General features: G+C 36.6%; 1 protein-coding gene across 1 annotated transcript in view; it reads right to left on the bottom strand.

Moving 5' to 3' along the window:
* Positions 1–930: 930 nt before the first annotated feature.
* stk26 (serine/threonine protein kinase 26) overlaps positions 931–18118 on the bottom strand; it is a 37780-nt gene continuing 20592 nt past the window's right edge. The window contains exons 2-12 of the mRNA XM_088016192.1: positions 13472–13540; positions 13155–13316; positions 11728–11784; positions 11048–11156; positions 10255–10412; positions 5874–6059; positions 4715–4857; positions 4533–4629; positions 4342–4404; positions 3444–3571; positions 931–3064 (exon numbers count right to left, since the gene is read on the bottom strand). Coding sequence (XP_087872318.1) covers positions 3049–3064; positions 3444–3571; positions 4342–4404; positions 4533–4629; positions 4715–4857; positions 5874–6059; positions 10255–10412; positions 11048–11156; positions 11728–11784; positions 13155–13316; positions 13472–13540 — 1188 coding nt within the window. The 3' untranslated portion in view covers positions 931–3048. The remainder of the gene's footprint in view (positions 3065–3443; positions 3572–4341; positions 4405–4532; positions 4630–4714; positions 4858–5873; positions 6060–10254; positions 10413–11047; positions 11157–11727; positions 11785–13154; positions 13317–13471; positions 13541–18118) is intronic.

The following is an 18118-nucleotide window of genomic DNA, read 5'->3' as shown; positions in this document are numbered from 1 at the left end:
AATTGTTTGATTCAATATATTCAATAATTAAGTAAAGCCTCAAGTTTTGATTATTTTTTTCTTTTGTTCACATCAATTTGATTTTGCTGATTACAGTTGTGATGAATCTGGTTTCTAACAGTGGTTTGTAGCTGATTCAAGGAGTTAGCAGTTCTCAAAATCAAGTTATCTAACATCAGTTTATTTCGCAAAAATATAAAATAAGAATCTGGAGATGGATTAAAGTTAAGTATATGTGCTAGAACAGTCAACAAAAAGAAATCCTTGATCTTCGCTGCAATTACGTTTCTCCTCTTCAGACTGGTACATTTCACAGTATTGATCTGCGTCTATTAAACCAGTGGTTTTTGCAGCATGAGGCCGAATCCCAAAGTTGAAACTATTTGGGTGGGCATACTATTTTAAAATATAAAAATAATTTTATTTTTTAATTTGCTCAGCAATAAATTAAACATGCAAAATTTTAATGAAACAAAGTGGCATTTTTTTCTGTTTTTACAAAAGGTGGATATTACCCTAGGTTTTAGGGTTTTTTTTTAATTTGGACTTTCTGTCTCAGAGACATAAATAACATCCAATAACCAAGTTTAATAAGAGAGGAATTAGAGACATTAACAAGGGTATTTTTTAAAACTCCAAGTGAATAATTATTTCTTCAGTAATATCATTACTGTGACTCCCAAATAACATTAATACACAAATATGAGTGGTATTTTTTAACATAATTTATGTATCCCAAAAATGGATGCCTACAGGTTATAAAAATAACCGTGGTTGTATTTTATATTACATTTTGGATTCATGTAAATTTGACTTTCATGAATCCAGAATTCTGTCGGCGATCTTAAAATCTAAAAAGTAAAAACCCATCAATTGTATTAAGACAGTCAAGACATTTTATAAACCTTTTAAAAAAAAAGGTGAAATATATTTTTTTCAATCAAGCTTAAATATTTATTCATAAAACTCTAAAGTCCTGCTACAAAAAAAGTCCGTTACTGTAAAATCTTACATCTGTAATTTTACATTTCCCCCTTTAACAAACTTTGTTAAATCCCATATGATATATATATATATAAAAAGACAAAACAAGTGTACAGAGACCAAGTCTTATAGTGTCTTTGGTACAAACTCTCAGTAATGTTTAATTACAGTTCCCAGGATTCTGTTGAGGGGAAGGAAACAAATATTTGTTGTGGCCATTTATGCTAAATTTTGTGTATTGTAATTTCTTCCAATTTAGTTTTCTTCTTTGGGCAGTTAGAATTTATTTAAGTTGGTTTAGAACCAAAATCTGTAATAAAGTTTTAGATTTGGAATTGTTTAGATTACGCTGGTAATTGTTAGACCCTCCCATTAATTTGAGTAATTAAGAACACAGGAGGGCCATTGTTTGGCTAATGTCTGGTGTGTTGACGGGAGGTTTTGTAAATGGGTTTTTTGACCACTTTTTAGAGCTTGAAACATCAAATTAAGATTATTTTCATTTTCAACTAACTTGTAAGACATTTTAAGTCAATATTTTGTCCGTTTTTTTTTCTAGAAATAAAGAATATATATATTTTTACAAAACATTCAAGACAGAAGTGCGTGCAAATCAAACCACCCGTTACCACCTGTTGGAGTTTTTGGTTTTGGAACATAGAAGGCCACAACAATATTTAACAGAATAAAATGTTTCTTAAAAATATAACTTTCTGACAATATTTGTCTACAGATCCAAACTCTGTCCATCCCGAAAGTCTGACTTTCCACGACTATGGAAGATGTTTCTTTCTGAATAACAAAACAAAGAAAGTTTTACAGCAAAATAATTATTTTACAACCTGAAGTGCAAACAAACAAAAAAAAACAATTGAAAGTTGTACCTACTTATTTTTACTTTATTTACAATAACATTAACTAGTTAGCTTAAGAGGCTAACATAGTAAACTGGTTAGAAAGCCACTAGCTGCCTAGCTCGGCTAGTTTCTATTGGCTCCCAAAACAACTGGATTTTTAACCCTAAAGTTTTTTTTAAATATGATCCTCCCTGGACATGAAACTTGCAAAAAGTTTGACATTTTTTGTAGAATTAGCTTTATTTCTTTAACAACTTTGCTTTCTTTCTTTCTTTTTGGACAGTTTCTGCTGTAAACAATAGGATCCAAGTGGCCAGATAAAATGAAAAAATATTGCTTTAGAATATTTTCAAACATCAATCCTTTTTACTTTGCCTCCATTTGCTGATTTACCAGTTAGCTCGAGATGCTACATTAGCTAGCTAGCATGTCGCTAGCTGTCTAGCTCAGCTAGTTTCTCTTAGCTCCCAAAAATGACTGGATTTTTAACCCTGATAGGTTTTCTAAACTTGATTCTCCGAGGGGAAAAGAAGGACATAATATTCACTAATTTCAAAATTCATACAATCAAATTGCAAGTTTACCTTCTTGAACGTTTCGTACATCTCCAATGACAAAATGATCGTAATTGTGGGTAATTCTGACTTTGACTGAACTTTAGTTTAGGGAACTGTAATTACAACCTTACTGAGAACTCAAAACAAATTTATTATGGCATAAAATCTGTCTCAAGTGTTACTGAGCAAACATACAGACATTTACAAACTTAAAGCAAGTCATGAAACAAAAACAGAAGCTACCACTGCTGACGGACAAAAACCTTCATCTGAGTTGTATTTCTAGGAGTTTTGTTGAAACTGAAATCAATGAAAAAGGTGGAACTAGAAAATGATATAAACAAAAGTGAGGCACATTGTGTTTTTCCCATCAATCTCCATTTCTAGCAGATAAAAACATCTGTATTTCAAATTAAACTGGAAGAGGGGAAACGTCCTTAACCAGCAGCAGTAAATATATAAAACATAGTGTATATATTACATTATTAGTGTGTGATGAGACGTTTGTGTACAGGGAGGAGACATCGCACCGCAAATCTCCTCTGTTTTCATCATCCAGCAGCGTCACCCTACAGGGACAGTCTCTTCCTCATTTCCTTTTATTTATCCGCTCATCCATCCATCCATTCATCCATCCACTTCTCAGTTTATCAGTTTGTTGTATATCTGCAACAGAAAGATTTCATAGTTTTAATAATCTGGAGTATTTCAACTCTAAAGAGAGTCCAATTGTTTCTCCTAAGTAGTGACATAACCACACTTGAACACTTTATATACTCAAAGTTTTAATGGCAAGAAATCCCAGGTTTTTGATGCTGGAGTATAATAAAAGTGCCTGTTTGGTCGAGAAACTTCTGCAGACCATAAAATGAAGAAGACAATTTAATCACACATGCCTGAACAAAAAGCTAAATCTGTGAAACGAGCAAGCTAACCACGAATAACACACAGCTAAAAGACAGGATGCTAGAAAAGAAAAGCAAATGAGCAAAACAGAAAATAAATAAGGAAATCTATGAAGTAATGGTGAAGGTATTTTTGGTACCTTGCAATGATGTGCGTTACCATCCTGTCTGTGATGCCTGGACAAACTTTTTCAGCCATCTGAATGTTTCTCTCCAGCTCTTCGATGGCCTCTCGCTGCTCAGAGTGCTCCTTGTGCTGCAGCTTCAACTGCACAGGACAAGAGAGACACTTTAATGTTTACATTTGGAGCAAGATCAAATATTCTGCAGGCGCCACTGTTTTTAACGTTCTCTAAATTAAATAAAATATGAGTTAGCTTGACAAGCTAGCAAAATGGCTAGGTTCAGGTAGCTCCCAAAAGTAACTAGAAATCATAACCCTGACAAATGTTCCAGGAAAAACCTTAACATGTTTTACCTTTTGATTTTGGCTACAGTACATAACTAGCTAGCTAGCTCAAGAGGCTACATTAGCAAAGTGGTTAGCAAGTTGCCTGGCTCACCTAGTTTCAGGTAGCTTCCCAAAAAAGAATTAGAAATCTAAACACTGATAGGTTTTTAAATATGAAATTTACAGAACATCTGATCAGTCAAAAAACAACCAGTATAAGGAGGCGGGTCTTAGCGCTGTCAAACTCATATATTTGCTGCTAAATGTGCTAATGGCAGAGAAACAACAAGAAAATGTTTATCTGCCATCAGTGTTTGTCATGCTAACTAGCCTTAGCATCCATAACAGGCTATGCTAGTTGTAACTTAGCCAGGGGAAAAAGGGGGGAGGTTGAGAAGCCCCCACAACATTCTGATTGACAGCACTAAGTCCCGCCTCCTGGCTCTGATTGGTTGTTTCTAGTTAGCAGAGGAGCTCAGTTTTTTCAGATTATCCATCTCATAACATACTGTCACAACATAGAATGTTTTTTTTATGAAAGTTAAATAATGCAACTTTAAAGTTGTACCAACAGAGTTTATACAAACCTCAGAGAAGATGGGAGAGATGAGTGTGGACAAACTGGACGATTTAGTCAGCTGATCCTGGGTCTGCAGAGATGAAAACAAAAGAAAAACAGAACAGTTCATCCACTAAAAACTGAACTGTTTAGACTGATATAAAACTTAAATATCATAAGACTCTTTTCTTATAAATCATCAAAGTGAAGTAAGCTGACCGTTCCATTGAGGACCTTCCTGCCTTCAGGCTTCTTCTTGCGAACCGTGGTGAACGACCACTCAGGTGACTCGCTGTTCTCCTTATTGCTGGATTCGCTACACATGAAAACAAACAAACTCTTCCTGAGTGGTTCCAGCTCTCAGGTTTAGCAGCAGTGAGGTTTCTGTCCGCAGTGCTCACCTGTCTGAGTCGTCGGAGCTGCTGTCGCTGTGTCCCTCCTCCCTCCACCGCCTGTACCTGTCGATCAGCTCGCTGAGGTAGGACGTCTTCTTGCAGTGTTTGACGATGAACTTGTGTTTGAGCAGCTCTTTGGCTGTGGGACGCTGCGTGGGCAAACAGCAAACTCCAATAAAAGCTTTGCTTCAATTTAGAGAGGAATAGAAATCAATAAAAACAAAAAAAATATCAAATTTATTTCATTTTAGAGCTACGAAGGACAAAATAAACTAATTTACCAGTTCAGGCTTTTTTTTTTGAGGATTATAAAAGATAATACAGGTTTACACCACTAGATGGCAGCAAATTTAAACTCATTACACAAAAGAAGGAAGTTGTATTATTATCAGTTAATGCAAGAAAACTCATTTATCTTAAATGTTAACTGAAAGTTTTCATATTATAGATAATTTACTCACACATCTGTATATTTTAATTACGACAGAGTATTGGGACAATAATAAAAAAATAAAGTAAAACATAAAATGATGATAAAGTCATAAAACTACAAGACAAAAGTCATAATATGAGAGGATTAATGTTGTAAAATGACTATTACTACTAATTATTTTGACATTCTCTTATGAGTTTATTCTTATAATATTACAACTTTATTCTCATGTTATTTTAACTTTATATTCATAACTCTATGACTTCATACCCACAACATTATGATTTAATTTTTGTAAGACTATGTTCTTGTAATATTATACTTTACTATCATATTTTTATGACTTTATTCTAATAATATTTTGACTTTACTATCATAAAAAAAAAAATGTTTTTTTACTCCATTTTGCAATATTCTGACTTTTTTCTGGTAAATTTATGACTATTTTTTATAATATTTGTTTTAATTTTCTTAGCATAGTTTTAATACCCTGTAATATTTAATAAACACATATATGAACATAATGTTTTTTATTATACTTAAAACACCGACTTTATTAACTTAAGATTTTATTTCCAGCTAATTATTTGCTGTAAAATATGAATTAGCTGTAAAATATCCCCAAGCACTAAATTCATTTTGTTCCATTCTGATAGTGGACACAGGACCTTAAACGCTGATAAGAAGCAAAACGTTTGTAAGTATTAAATGTGTGTGTGCTGTGTGACTTACGAAGGACGGGTCCTTGTTGAGGCAGGACTCTGTGAAATCTTTGAAGCTCTTTGAGAAATCTCCGGTCAGAGTCGGAGGAGGAGATTTGGGGATGTGGAAGAGAACCCTCATGGGATGCATGTCGGAGTTCGGAGGCTCTCCTTTGGCGAGTTCGATGGCGGTGATGCCCAGAGACCAAATGTCCGCCTGCAGGGAGACGCAGAGTTCAGTTTGTTACGCCATGAAGCTTCACTCAGAGTTCAAGAAAAACCTTCAAAATCTAAAACGATAAATTTAAATATTTCTACAGCAGGAGGCCTTTAAAGAAGTAATCTGCAAAAATATTAAACTGGAAGGAAGGAGGAGCCAAGGAGAGAAAGAAAAGGAAGGAAACAAGGAGCATAATGAGGTAGGAAAGAAGGAAAAATGAAGGAAGGACAGAAAGCCATCAAGGAAGGAAGAACGACATAAACGAGGAAACGACAACAGGAAATCCAAACATGTTTCTACGCTCTTCACGCCTTCTTTCAAATTAAAAATCAATTTCAGACTTTTATGCTGAACAGGAAGCATAACCGTTTCACCGAACGCAAAACTTAATTACAGCACAAACACACATCCACTCCTGTAAAAATAAAAAAATAACTGCAGCATCTGCTTCTTAGATTTCACGCCTTCTTGTCTTGCTTCGACAGCAGGTGAGAAACACACCATCACACACGCCATGACACCATCACACACACCATGAGACCATGACACACACCGGCGAGAGGATCCAGGTCACATTACGGCTCTGTTACGACCAAACACGCCCACCATATGGCGCCTTGTAGTATGGAACACCAAACATGTCCAAACCAACATTAGTACAGCTATGTTGAGTATTTATTAAACATAATCACAATACTTTAATCTTTTTGAATTCTGCACCTAAAAATTGACCAAAGTATGAAAAAACTAAAATTCCTACCATAACTAACAAAAACAATACAGTATTTTACTAATAAAACTGGCAAACATGTTCTAAAAACTAATTAAAACTAACTGAATTAGACAAAATGAACTCAAAACTATTATTTAAACACCTCTAGAAAATCAAGACATGAATGCATTTTATTTTTGTGGAGATTTTGCTTGAAAGCAGCTGAGAACCAGACAGACCAGAAACCAAACAGTTTGCTACAGATTAACTATTAATTAGTGAGCGTTTGGATGAGAAACAACATTAAGTTAATGCTAAGCTAAACATTAGATTCTTCTTACTGAGTAGACAAGAAACTCAAAGCTGTAAGTAAAAAAACCCACAAAACATCTGGTGTTATAAATGTTTTATGACTAGCATAGCCCCGCCCACATGTTCTCATGTCACCATTTTCCCCTTTAGAGTGCAAGAAAATAAAAATAAGAGAGCTAGCACCAGCCAAATAAAAGCCCAAAAACAACTTTCACAACCAACTTTGTGTTTTTAATGAAGCAGCCTGAATTTCAATCAGGTACATCAACAACAATCAGCTGACTTACTAAGCCTCCAGAGCATTAGAAAGTGGGAGAAGTGAGAGTTAAACAAAATGCTGGGAATTTACACAAAAATATGGCTTTAATTTACAGAAAACAGTCGGGAAAAACATAAAATATCTAGTAATCGGCAGTTGTGTGGATGAAAATGCCTCAAGGTCGGCCAAACAGACTGGTTTAAATGATAGAGAGCACTTTTTTACAACCAAGGTATAAAAGAATTATCTTTGAATGTAGAACATGTTGAACCTTGAAGTCGATGACCACACCAGGTGCCAATTCACTCAGGATTATTTTCGTTATTTTCCCTTTGCTGTGGCGCACTGCAGCTGCTGTCATTTTTAAACCTTCAGTAAAGACAAAAACTGGATTCATTGCCTCATTTGTTTGTAGAACGTGGCGATATCAAATAGGATGAAACATTTCATAAAGTATATTAGCCTTGGTCTGTTAAATTTGAACACCGTCAATTATGTAAAATTAAATTGACAAATTTGCTTAGTTCTCTCTTGACATCGGGTAAGAAATAAGGACGCTACGACCATTTTTATGACAGACTTCTGCTCATCCCGAATTGTAACGGTCTGGTTTGCGGACGTGACTCAGTGACTCACAGTAATGGCGCCAGTCGCAGCGCCGCTAGCGTTAGCGGTTGCTAGGCGATGTCCAAACTAGTCATGTATATCAATGAAGAAATCCTTCAACCCCTAAAATCTGACACCACTCCATTTTTGTTTACGTTTTGTGAAGAAGGAATATCCGGTGGTCTTCTTCGGAGGTTTTGTGTCGATTCCTTCAGTTGTACTTGGTGCAGCGCCGCCACAGGCGAGGTGGGGAACTGCTTTTTCATTTAGTTTGGATCATTGACAGTGCAGTGTGAAAGCAAACCGCAGCAACTGAAAATGTAACAAATGTCACAATCGAACCGAGTCCACTGGACTACAACAACAACAACAACAACAACAACAACAACAACAACAACGTGAAACTCTGACACAGGATGAAGCTTCTTGCATGCACACCCTCAGAAAATTAAATCTGAGCAGAAAGAGTTTTGCTCCTTCTGTCAACTTGTTCTGACAGCTCAAGTTTTACACAACAGTGTATTGCCAAACTACTTGGTATTTCAGCAAGTTGCAGTTTGTCTCCCTGTGCTTTGAAAAGTAAACAACTTCGCTCTGATACAGAAATGCAGCATAAGAATAAAACAAAAATAATAGTAAAAAAGGCAACAAAATAAAATATTACTCTTTAAACCAGAGGTTCCTAAACTATGACATTATCTTAATTATCTTTTACAAACTCAACTACAAAATATTTAAAAAATATATTGAATTCTACAATCGTTTTCTTCACTATTCAATAATTATGACATCCTTTTAGCACAAATCTTGCATTGTACCTCCTGATTTTAGTTGGCAATGAGTTCTGTGGTGGAAAATTTTAGATACTGATGTAATACATTATCAGATAAAATCTGCTACCACAATCGCCTTCTTTCATAAGAAAATATGTACTATTTTTATATTAAACCCAGCACATTTTATTTAATATCCACAGTTTAGGTTTTTTGCAGCAGAATCCTCCTTCGGTCTTTTTCCATTTCTAGCTTAAGGAGCGAAGCAACTTGCAAATTGAACTGGCAGCCAATCAGAAACATAAATGTGGCAAATAAGGTTTTCCTGACAGTAAATGTGATTTATTGTCACATTTCCATCTTCAGTAAGTTATTTTAACTTATATTTTGAAAAACACATTACATTTCTAATTTCAAAATGTGTTGGATTCCATTGGTTTTTCTGTGCCACATCAGGTTAGGCACAGAAAACACACAGACAGCAGGAGATGATGATCCACACACACACACACACACACACACACACCCAGGTGGATTTGCCTGGTTTGGACACACCCTCTGCAGACGTCATCCTGCTTTGTAATGCCATTATTAAACCAATATTTACCCTGCTATTCATCAGAACCAGACTGTCTGAAGCCAGTTGGTGCATTTCATCCTGAGATGGACCTACGGTGGGGAAAATGTTTGAGTCAGCTGGATTCAGAGGCTGCGAGGGAATCCCAGCAAACAGGGGAACCTCTTTGTGGGGGGGTTGGAGGTCAAAGGGCACAGAGTTTAGAGTAGGGAGTCAGTACTTTCAGCCATATGCAAATAAAACTGCAAGCGCTTCGGAAATAATGCAAAATGTCCTGAGGGAACTGCACACTGCAGCAGATTCGCATGGCAGCAGTTACCACGGCAACAAGCAAACTAAGTGAAAAAGAAAACAGGAAATGCCCTCAAAGTCGAAGTTTGTTTATGTAGGGCACACCTCAAAAAAAGAAAAAGCTCAAAAACTCGACTTTGCTTGGGCCGAACAGACGAAACGCTGCGTCACAGATTCAAATGAACTTTCTGGTCGGTGCAAAAAAAGTTAACAAGGCGACAGTGTGAGGCGAACAATCAGCTTCTGACGTCACACAGAAGTTAAGCAAATAGCCTTCTGCTGAAACGAATGAATACTGGAGGCACTGCTACTTTGTTTCCCAGCAGGAAGATTGGACTTTATTTACTTTATTTAAAACTGGAAACACCTTATTTAAAGGGGTCATGACTGACATGACACCTGTAATGAAGAGGAAGGAGTCATAAGGAATGTTTATGACTGTGGTCATGAAATGTCATTTGGTAAATAATGGCACTTTTAACGCAGAGTTGCTTTAAAAGTGTCATTATTTACCCAAATGACATTTCATGACCACAGTCATAAACATTTACGTCGGCTCCTTCCTGTTTATGCCATGTCGGTCTTATGCAGAACCCTTTAAATAAAGTGTTACAAAAAGATCCAAACCAAACACTGAGACGATGAAGGTTTGGGTGTCTGACCTTTGAGTCGTATGCAGACTGCTGGATGACCTCCGGCGCCATCCAGAACGGCGTTCCCACAAACGTTTCCCTCTTGATCTGCGTGTCGGTCAGCTGACCGGCCACGCCGAAGTCCGCCAGCTTCACCTCGCCGTGTTCGGACAGCAAGACGTTAGCAGCTGCAGAGACACGTCACCGTCGTCAGTTTTTTTTTCTTTTTAGCAAAACTTACTTCACAGTCACAGTAATAAATTCCCAGAAGTTATCGCGAAAAACAACAATACTGTTGTTTTGACACCATTTTCAAGTAATATCATGCTAATGACATTTTAAATATCCAATATAAATAAACTAAACAACAAATAAAATTAATTATGTCTCTAATCAAAATTGTCCTTCAAAAAATGGGCTTGTTGAGACTTTTGTCATCGAGTTTTTGGTAGAAAAACAATAAATTATGCAAATGGAAATTATAAACCTTGTTTTAATTAATTATGCGATTAACTGATTTATTGATAATTGCGACAGGCCTAGTCCTAATGCATCAAGTTTCACAAAATTTTGGACGCTGCTTTAAAAAAAAAAGTCACTGAAGGATATAATATCTCTCAAGAACTTCACCAAAAGAAACAAATTTTATTTAGCTTTAATTTTCTGCAAAAAATAAATATACTTCAGTCGGAGTTTCTTTGTTCGTTAGAAGCTAAGCTAATAAAGCATCAGTTAATCTGATCTCATTGTATCTCCTATGATGAACCGTCAGCCATGAAGTGTCATGTTTAATAAACCTCAAAGTGTTTAACTCCATCCACACCTTTGATGTCTCTGTGGATCTTCTTCTCTGAGTGAAGGTAGTCGAGTCCCTTCAGGATCTCCTTCAGCATGGTGGCGATCTGCGCCTCGTCAAACGGACCGGCCTTCAGCTGCACAAACAGACAAGATGGCTGATGAGCAACGCCCAACACCATCAGCTGTCGGCCCATCAAAGCCACTTCGCTTTCCCTCCAGGAAAATTACTGTTTTCTCTGAATTCTGAGTTTAATCATCTGAGATCAAAAGTCAGAATTCCAAGAAAATAAGTGAGAATTCTGAGAGGAGAAGTTGGAATTCCGAGATCAAAGTCAGAATTGTGAGGAAAAAAAAGTCAGGATTCTATTTTTTTTTCTGATCTTCTCATTTTAATCCCAGAACAAAAGGAGAAAACTTCAGAGCCAGCTCCAGCTTTTCTTTAAATATCACTGGTAGCATTTTCATTTAGAGCTTTAACTTGAAAAATCTTACAAAAGCAACAAACATCCAATATATTTTCACTTTTAAGTCACTTTTAACAGGTTGTGTTTTACATAGACATATTCAATTTTAAGCAGAATGGTTTTATTTATAGTAGAAAACAGAAACATTTACAAAACATAAACTATTTTTGGTTTTGTGAAAATTAAAAAGCGTGATTATATTCTATAAATAACTCCGTCTGAAGTTTGTCTGCAGACTCACCAAATCCAGGGCTGAACCTCCACCCAGATACTCCATGATGATCCACAGTTTACTGCCCTGAACACAAGTTACAGAAAATGTTCAGTAAATACAGATTCATCTACAAAACTCAGCAGTTATTTACAGTACTTCAGTCATTTAAATAAAGAACAAACTACTATGCTATTCAGAGAAATTACACCAAGAGTTATTTTCATTTCGGCTCATGCTGACAGTCATTGACACATTCTACATCGAGAATAAAACATAAAAGCTTATTGTAGAAGTGTTCAAGCATATAAACTGAAAATTGAGTGGAAGGAAAAAGTATAACATAAAAAGAATTTTTCAAATCCAGTTTCCAAGAGTCTACCTTTTGCCCCAGAGGCCAAAACTGGCAAATGAAAACTATCTTGTTGGCCAAATTTTGTACCATCCTCATCTTAAGATGTTTCTCTTATTAATCTGTCTTCCATATGCGTTTCTGTGCTTATCTAGTTCTTCAAACTTAAACTGACTAACAATTCATATCTCAAAAACTCACCTTCTAATGAAAAAAATTGCTATATCTCTTGGTAACTTCATCTTTTATGCTTTTTGTAATATTTTAAGTTTTATGCAGTTTTTAGTTCCATTGAAATACATAGGAAAATATTCAGAATTTCACAAAATTCAGCAAAAAACTTTCTACTCCAACAGTCTACTACCTTTGCCTACTTCAACCTAGAAACTCCATTAAAGTTTTAAACAAGTCACAAGATGTTTGGCTATCTTCAGATGATTCAGCTTTTTGATATCTCTTACTATTTTTCTGAAATCACGATTTAAGTTTCATGAAGATTTTCGGCCGTTTTCAGTTTTCCAATGTAATCCAATGGCGGAATTCTTCAACTGACAGAGTGCGCACTCTAGCAGCTGACGCTTTTTCAAATTTGACAGACTTTTCCCAAACAAAATGCTGCTGTTCGTACATATTTCACTGTACAGAAATAATTTATGCATCAAAACGTTGCTAGAGGCGTCTGCTTTGAGGAAATATGAGCGCTTCTGCCCTACATCTTATGGTTTTCTTTCAAACACTTCCGGAGTGGAGGAATGTCACCCCTCTTCCTCCATTGGGCTCCACATTAAATATGTTAATCTCTGTCTTTTTCTTCAGTTTTTTCTCTATCAGATTCTGGTGCTTCTTTCACCAGATTAGCATTCTCATGACCGTTTCACAAGAAACGGCACTTTTTCTGTTTGTTCTAAATGCTGGGGGAAACCAACAGCAGCCATTATCTGAGCTAAAACACATTCCTTCCACGTTTCCCTTCAGCCGCTCTGCTTCCCGTCAAACAGCTTTTCACACTTCCAACATCGGCCGCCGACTGTAACTTCTGGAGTTTTCCTTCCAGCTCCGACTCAAACCTGCCTCACTGAGTGAAAACACAGCGACAGTTTATTACCTTCAGGTAGGAGCCGAAGTACTTGGTGATGTAGGGACTGTCGCACTGGCTGAGCACCGTGATCTCCTGCTGGATGTCCTCGATCTCATCTTCTGCCTCCTCCAGGTCGATGGTTTTAATGGCAACGACTTTCTGGGTTCGATTGTCGATACCTTTGAACACCTGGAGGAGAAAATGAAGAGGAGAAGAGATGAAAACTAAAGCTGCAGGAAGTGCTGTATCAAGTACTGAAATGTAAATAGGAAAAACGATCAACTGAGATAAAAAGAAACGAATTTAAAAAAAAAACCTGAAGAGTGTTTGAAAAGCAGACCCACCTCTCCAAAGGATCCCTTTCCGATTCGATCCAGTTTGGTGAACAGCTCCTCTGGATCAATCTGGGAACTCTGAGAAGAGAAAAAACACAAACAAATAGGTTAAAATATTAAAATCTCTGCTGAAAATAAAATGGGTTCCAGTTATCTAAACAACCTGCATGCAGGGGATCAGACTGGCTTTCCTAAATGCACAAAGAAGCGTCATCATAGATCCTTCCTCCCAGCAACCATCACCAATCCCAACAAACTCAATTATCTACATCTCTGCTGGTATTGCACAGGTTTTATTTATTTCTAAATAATATTTCTGTTGTTATTGCACATGTAAAATAGTGGTAAACTAATTATTTTGTTCTTGATTATGTATGCATGTCTTCCCTTGTCCTTCTGGTTACTTGTTTTCTTTGTTTTTAGCGCTTTTTGATTATTTGTGTGAACCTACATGCCACGATTCTGCTGTCACACCTGAATCTGCCTAATGTGGGACAATATAGGATACATCCGTTAAACCCCTTCCAGGCAAACTCAATGTTTTTCTATGGTGTACATATTTTCAAGTAACTTTTTTATTTGTGCATTTATTACTCACTTTTAATTTATCTCTGAGGTAATATAGGCTTTTACATCTCCAATGTTTAAGTTGATGATTAAAGTGTAAAAAGGAGGGAAAGCATATATTTTACTATTAAAATTTCACCCCAACTATTAAAACTTTTCATATTTGGTTGCAAAAATACATCTTAAAAATCCAAAATGTATATTTTAATAATTTTTTAAGCTATGAAGTAATAAGCTAATTTCAAAATGTCATTTCTGCAGCATAAACAACAACAAGCCAAATGTTTTTCTCATAACCTTCAACTAGTTTCATCATGCGTGTTTTTCCAGCCCATAAAAACACAGAAGGAAACAAGTGTGACAGTTAAAGATAACAGGAACTGAACACACAGCTGTCTGACCACACACACACACGCACGCACGCACAAACACACACCAATTATCTCTAAGGAATAATACTCATTTCCCAAACAACAGCTGCAGGGGTTTTCGTCAAAGTGTTGCACTTTATCTTCCACATATGAGACCCTGAACGGTTTCTAAGGGCCTTTTAACAACCAGCGTTTGTTTACATTGATCCAAATCATTTCATGAGGAAACGTTTTCCGATGCTTCAGTTTCCTTTCACACAGAGAAAAAACTTGCAAGTGAACCAAAGGCAGTCACAAAAACATTCAGTCTGTTCATTGGTCGGATGCGTTTGGGGCGGAGCTATAAGACGTAAATACAGGAAGAAGACACCATGTGCCGTTCTAGCAGAGAATACGCAAAACATGATTATCCTTGGCTTGAAATTTGCTCAGAGATTTACACTTTAAGAAAAAGATGCACCGACTTTGTTTATTAGCTTGTCAGTTTACACTCAATGCAACGCACACCTAGCAACGGCCTTAGCAACGGAAATTCCTTATGTCCAAAAAATGCCGTCAAATACAGATGAAACATTTCTTTTTTTCATGGTTAGATGATTTTGGTAATTTTATGGTTAAAAATGGTGCTGGAGTCAGTGTTTTAATGTAAAACAACATTTTTTAACTTAAAAAAAATAAAGTTTTTCTTAAAATGAACATGAAAACAACCTATAAAATGAATGTACAAATTACTGTTTTCACCAACTGGTTTATTTTCTGCAACTTCACATCAAATCAACAGTTTTAAATCAGATGTTCCCATTTAATTTTACTGTTTATCACTGTTAAATGTATGGATATTTTTTTACAGTGTTCGACTGCTGTCGGATCTCATTCACACCGAATCTAATCCAAACGGTTGTTTTAGTCTGACTGCTGTGTTTACTTCAAAACAAACTAAAAACGGGAAACAAGTCAGAGTTGGTTTTAAATAGTCTAAACACCTCAAGTGTGAACGTGCCCACTGAACTAATCATTACACCCAACAGTTTATCTCAAAATAAACACCGGTGTTGTACTACTAAACAGAAGGAACAGTGTTATTACTGCTGGCAGAGTTAAGGTGGAGAGACTGAGTTGAACTGAAGTAAATGTGAATGTTTTCGTTTATTATCTGAACTGATCCTTGATGCAAACTGAAGCAAAATATAATTGAATTAAAATATTAAAATGTACATTTGACATTATTTCTCTGACTAGTCTGGAATTTAACAAACAGAAATAATTTTGATCATCCTAACCAACCTAACACAAAATAAGTTTAGCCTGATTTAACTTCAGACAGTGAGGAAAGAAAAAGTATTTTCTTATTTATGTGCGTAAACTTCAAGATTCAACTGTAATTAAGCCTTATTTTTCCTACACTCAAAAATAAAATAAAAAGGCTGTCTTTTTTTAAAGCCGCTGTCTATCAAAAGCAAACCTGCAGATCAAAATCAACCTGAGAAGAACAAAAACCTCTGGAAATCCAACTCTGAGCTCAGTGAAGCTCTTCAGTGTTGAGGATTCGTTTAGTCTGCAGATTCGCTCGGTGCTATCTGCGTCTGGAACGGTGCATTCTGCAGCTGTGGTGGAAGTTTCCTCCAGGCTTCTGCCAGCAGAGCTCTTGGTTTATCCACACATCAGAATCAGCAAAAAGCTCCTCTGGATTTAGGTCAAAGCTCAGAGATCAGCCTTTCTCCTCTTAGAAAATCTTTACACACGGCCCGATGGAGAGGTTTTGGTTCTGTCGCTTGTCCCTCATATAAGTTATAATTAACCAGTAGAATTTACTTTAATGTGCAACTTGTCAATGACAAACAGAAGTCATTGCGATAGGCGATAATATTGTTTTGAGACCATTTTCAGGTAATATAATGGTAATAAAGGGATAATAATGCAAGAACATCAACTTTAAATTATAACATTTAACACTTAACATTTTAAATAGATAAAATAAATAAAATGAATTATGTTGTTTCTAAACTATCGTTCAAAAAAAGATCAAAACACTAAACCTGAAGAGTTTTGTCATCCAGTTTTTGGTATAAAGAGAAAAACAATAAATCAGGCAAGTGAAATTATTGAGCACGTCTTAATTGATTTATTGATTATTGTGGCAAGCCCAAGATTCAAACAGAGGTCCAGTGTCTTATAAAACATTTTTTATTTTATCATTTGGTGTATTTTAACGTCTTTGCTGTAATTCGTCTGTCTCCTCAGTAACAGCTTTAGGGCTTCCTGAAGTCTGAGGGAATTAAAATATCTTGTAAAATTTGGATTTTTTCTTATTTTAAAAGCCACTAATGCGGCTCCAGAAAAAGAAACAAACTCACATTTTACCCCCAGACGTCTAGAACTGGTGGCAGAATATTAAATAAACAGCCTCACAGAAGCGTATGATATTCCTGTGATGCTGCATGAGTTTCCGCCTGGTGCTATAAAAAGCGCCGTGCAGCAGCCACAGCGCTGCCACACCCTGAGAGCAAATACAGAGGCTACTGTCTGCTGGTACTTTCAGCCCGGAGTGACGGGTCCAAATTAAAGACGCCAGATCCACGACCGAACAATAAAACGCTCACAGCAATCAGATTCAAATAAAGCGCTAGCTCACGACGATTCAGCAAGTTTACTGCGGACGACGCTCACAGCTGGTGTGGCAGAATGAGATTCGCTGCGGTTCTGGATGTTTTAGGGGAGATGAACAAAATGGAAATAATTTATTGTTGTAGATTCTGTGCAAACTGACAAAAATGGTTCTGAAGGGCAGACGACAAAACCCAGAGAGCCGGTTCTTCACAAACCAACGAGATGTTTGATCCGTCTGTCCGTCCATCCATCCATCTTTACTCTGTTCATCCATCCATCCATCCATCCATCTTTACTCTGTCCATCCATCCATCCATCCATCTTTACTCTGTCCATCCATCCATCCATCCATCCATCCATCCATCTTTACTCTGTTCATCCATCCATCCATCCATCTTTACTCTGTTCATCCATCCATCCATCCATCCATCTTTACTCTGTTCATCCATCCATCCATCCATCCATCCATCCATCCATCTTTACTCTGTTCATCCATCCATCCATCCATCCATCTTTACTCTGTTCATCCATCCATCCATCCATCCATCCATCCATCCATCCATCCATCCATCTTTACTCTGTTCATCCATCCATCCATCTTTACTCTGTTCATCCATCCATCCATCCATCCATCTTTACTCTGTTCATCCATTCATCCATCCATCTTTCCTCTGTTCATCCATTCATCCATCCATCTTTCCTCTGTTCATCCATTCATCCATCCATCTTTACTCTGTTCATCCATTCATCCATCCATCTTTACTCTGTTCATCCATTCATCCATCCAGCCATCCATCCATCTTTACTCTGTTTATCCATTCATCCATCCATCCATCCTTCAATTTGTCCATCCATCTTTACTCAGTTCATCCATCCATCCATCCATTTTTACTCAGTTCATCCATCCATTTTTACTCAGTTCATCCATCCATCCATCCATCCATTTTTACTCAGTTCATCCATCCATCCATCCATCCATTTTTACTCTGTTCATCCATTCATCCATCCATCCATTTTTACTCAGTTCATCCATCCATTTTTACTCAGTTCATCCATCCATCCATCCATCCATCCATTTTTACTCAGTTCATCCATCCATTTTTACTCAGTT

Source organism: Poecilia mexicana, unplaced genomic scaffold (assembly GCF_051168715.1).
Source record: "Poecilia mexicana isolate PSO_F unplaced genomic scaffold, ASM5116871v1 scaffold_18, whole genome shotgun sequence".
Classification (NCBI taxonomy): Eukaryota; Metazoa; Chordata; class Actinopteri; order Cyprinodontiformes; family Poeciliidae; genus Poecilia; species Poecilia mexicana.
This window is presented reverse-complemented; position numbering and strand designations above follow the sequence as displayed.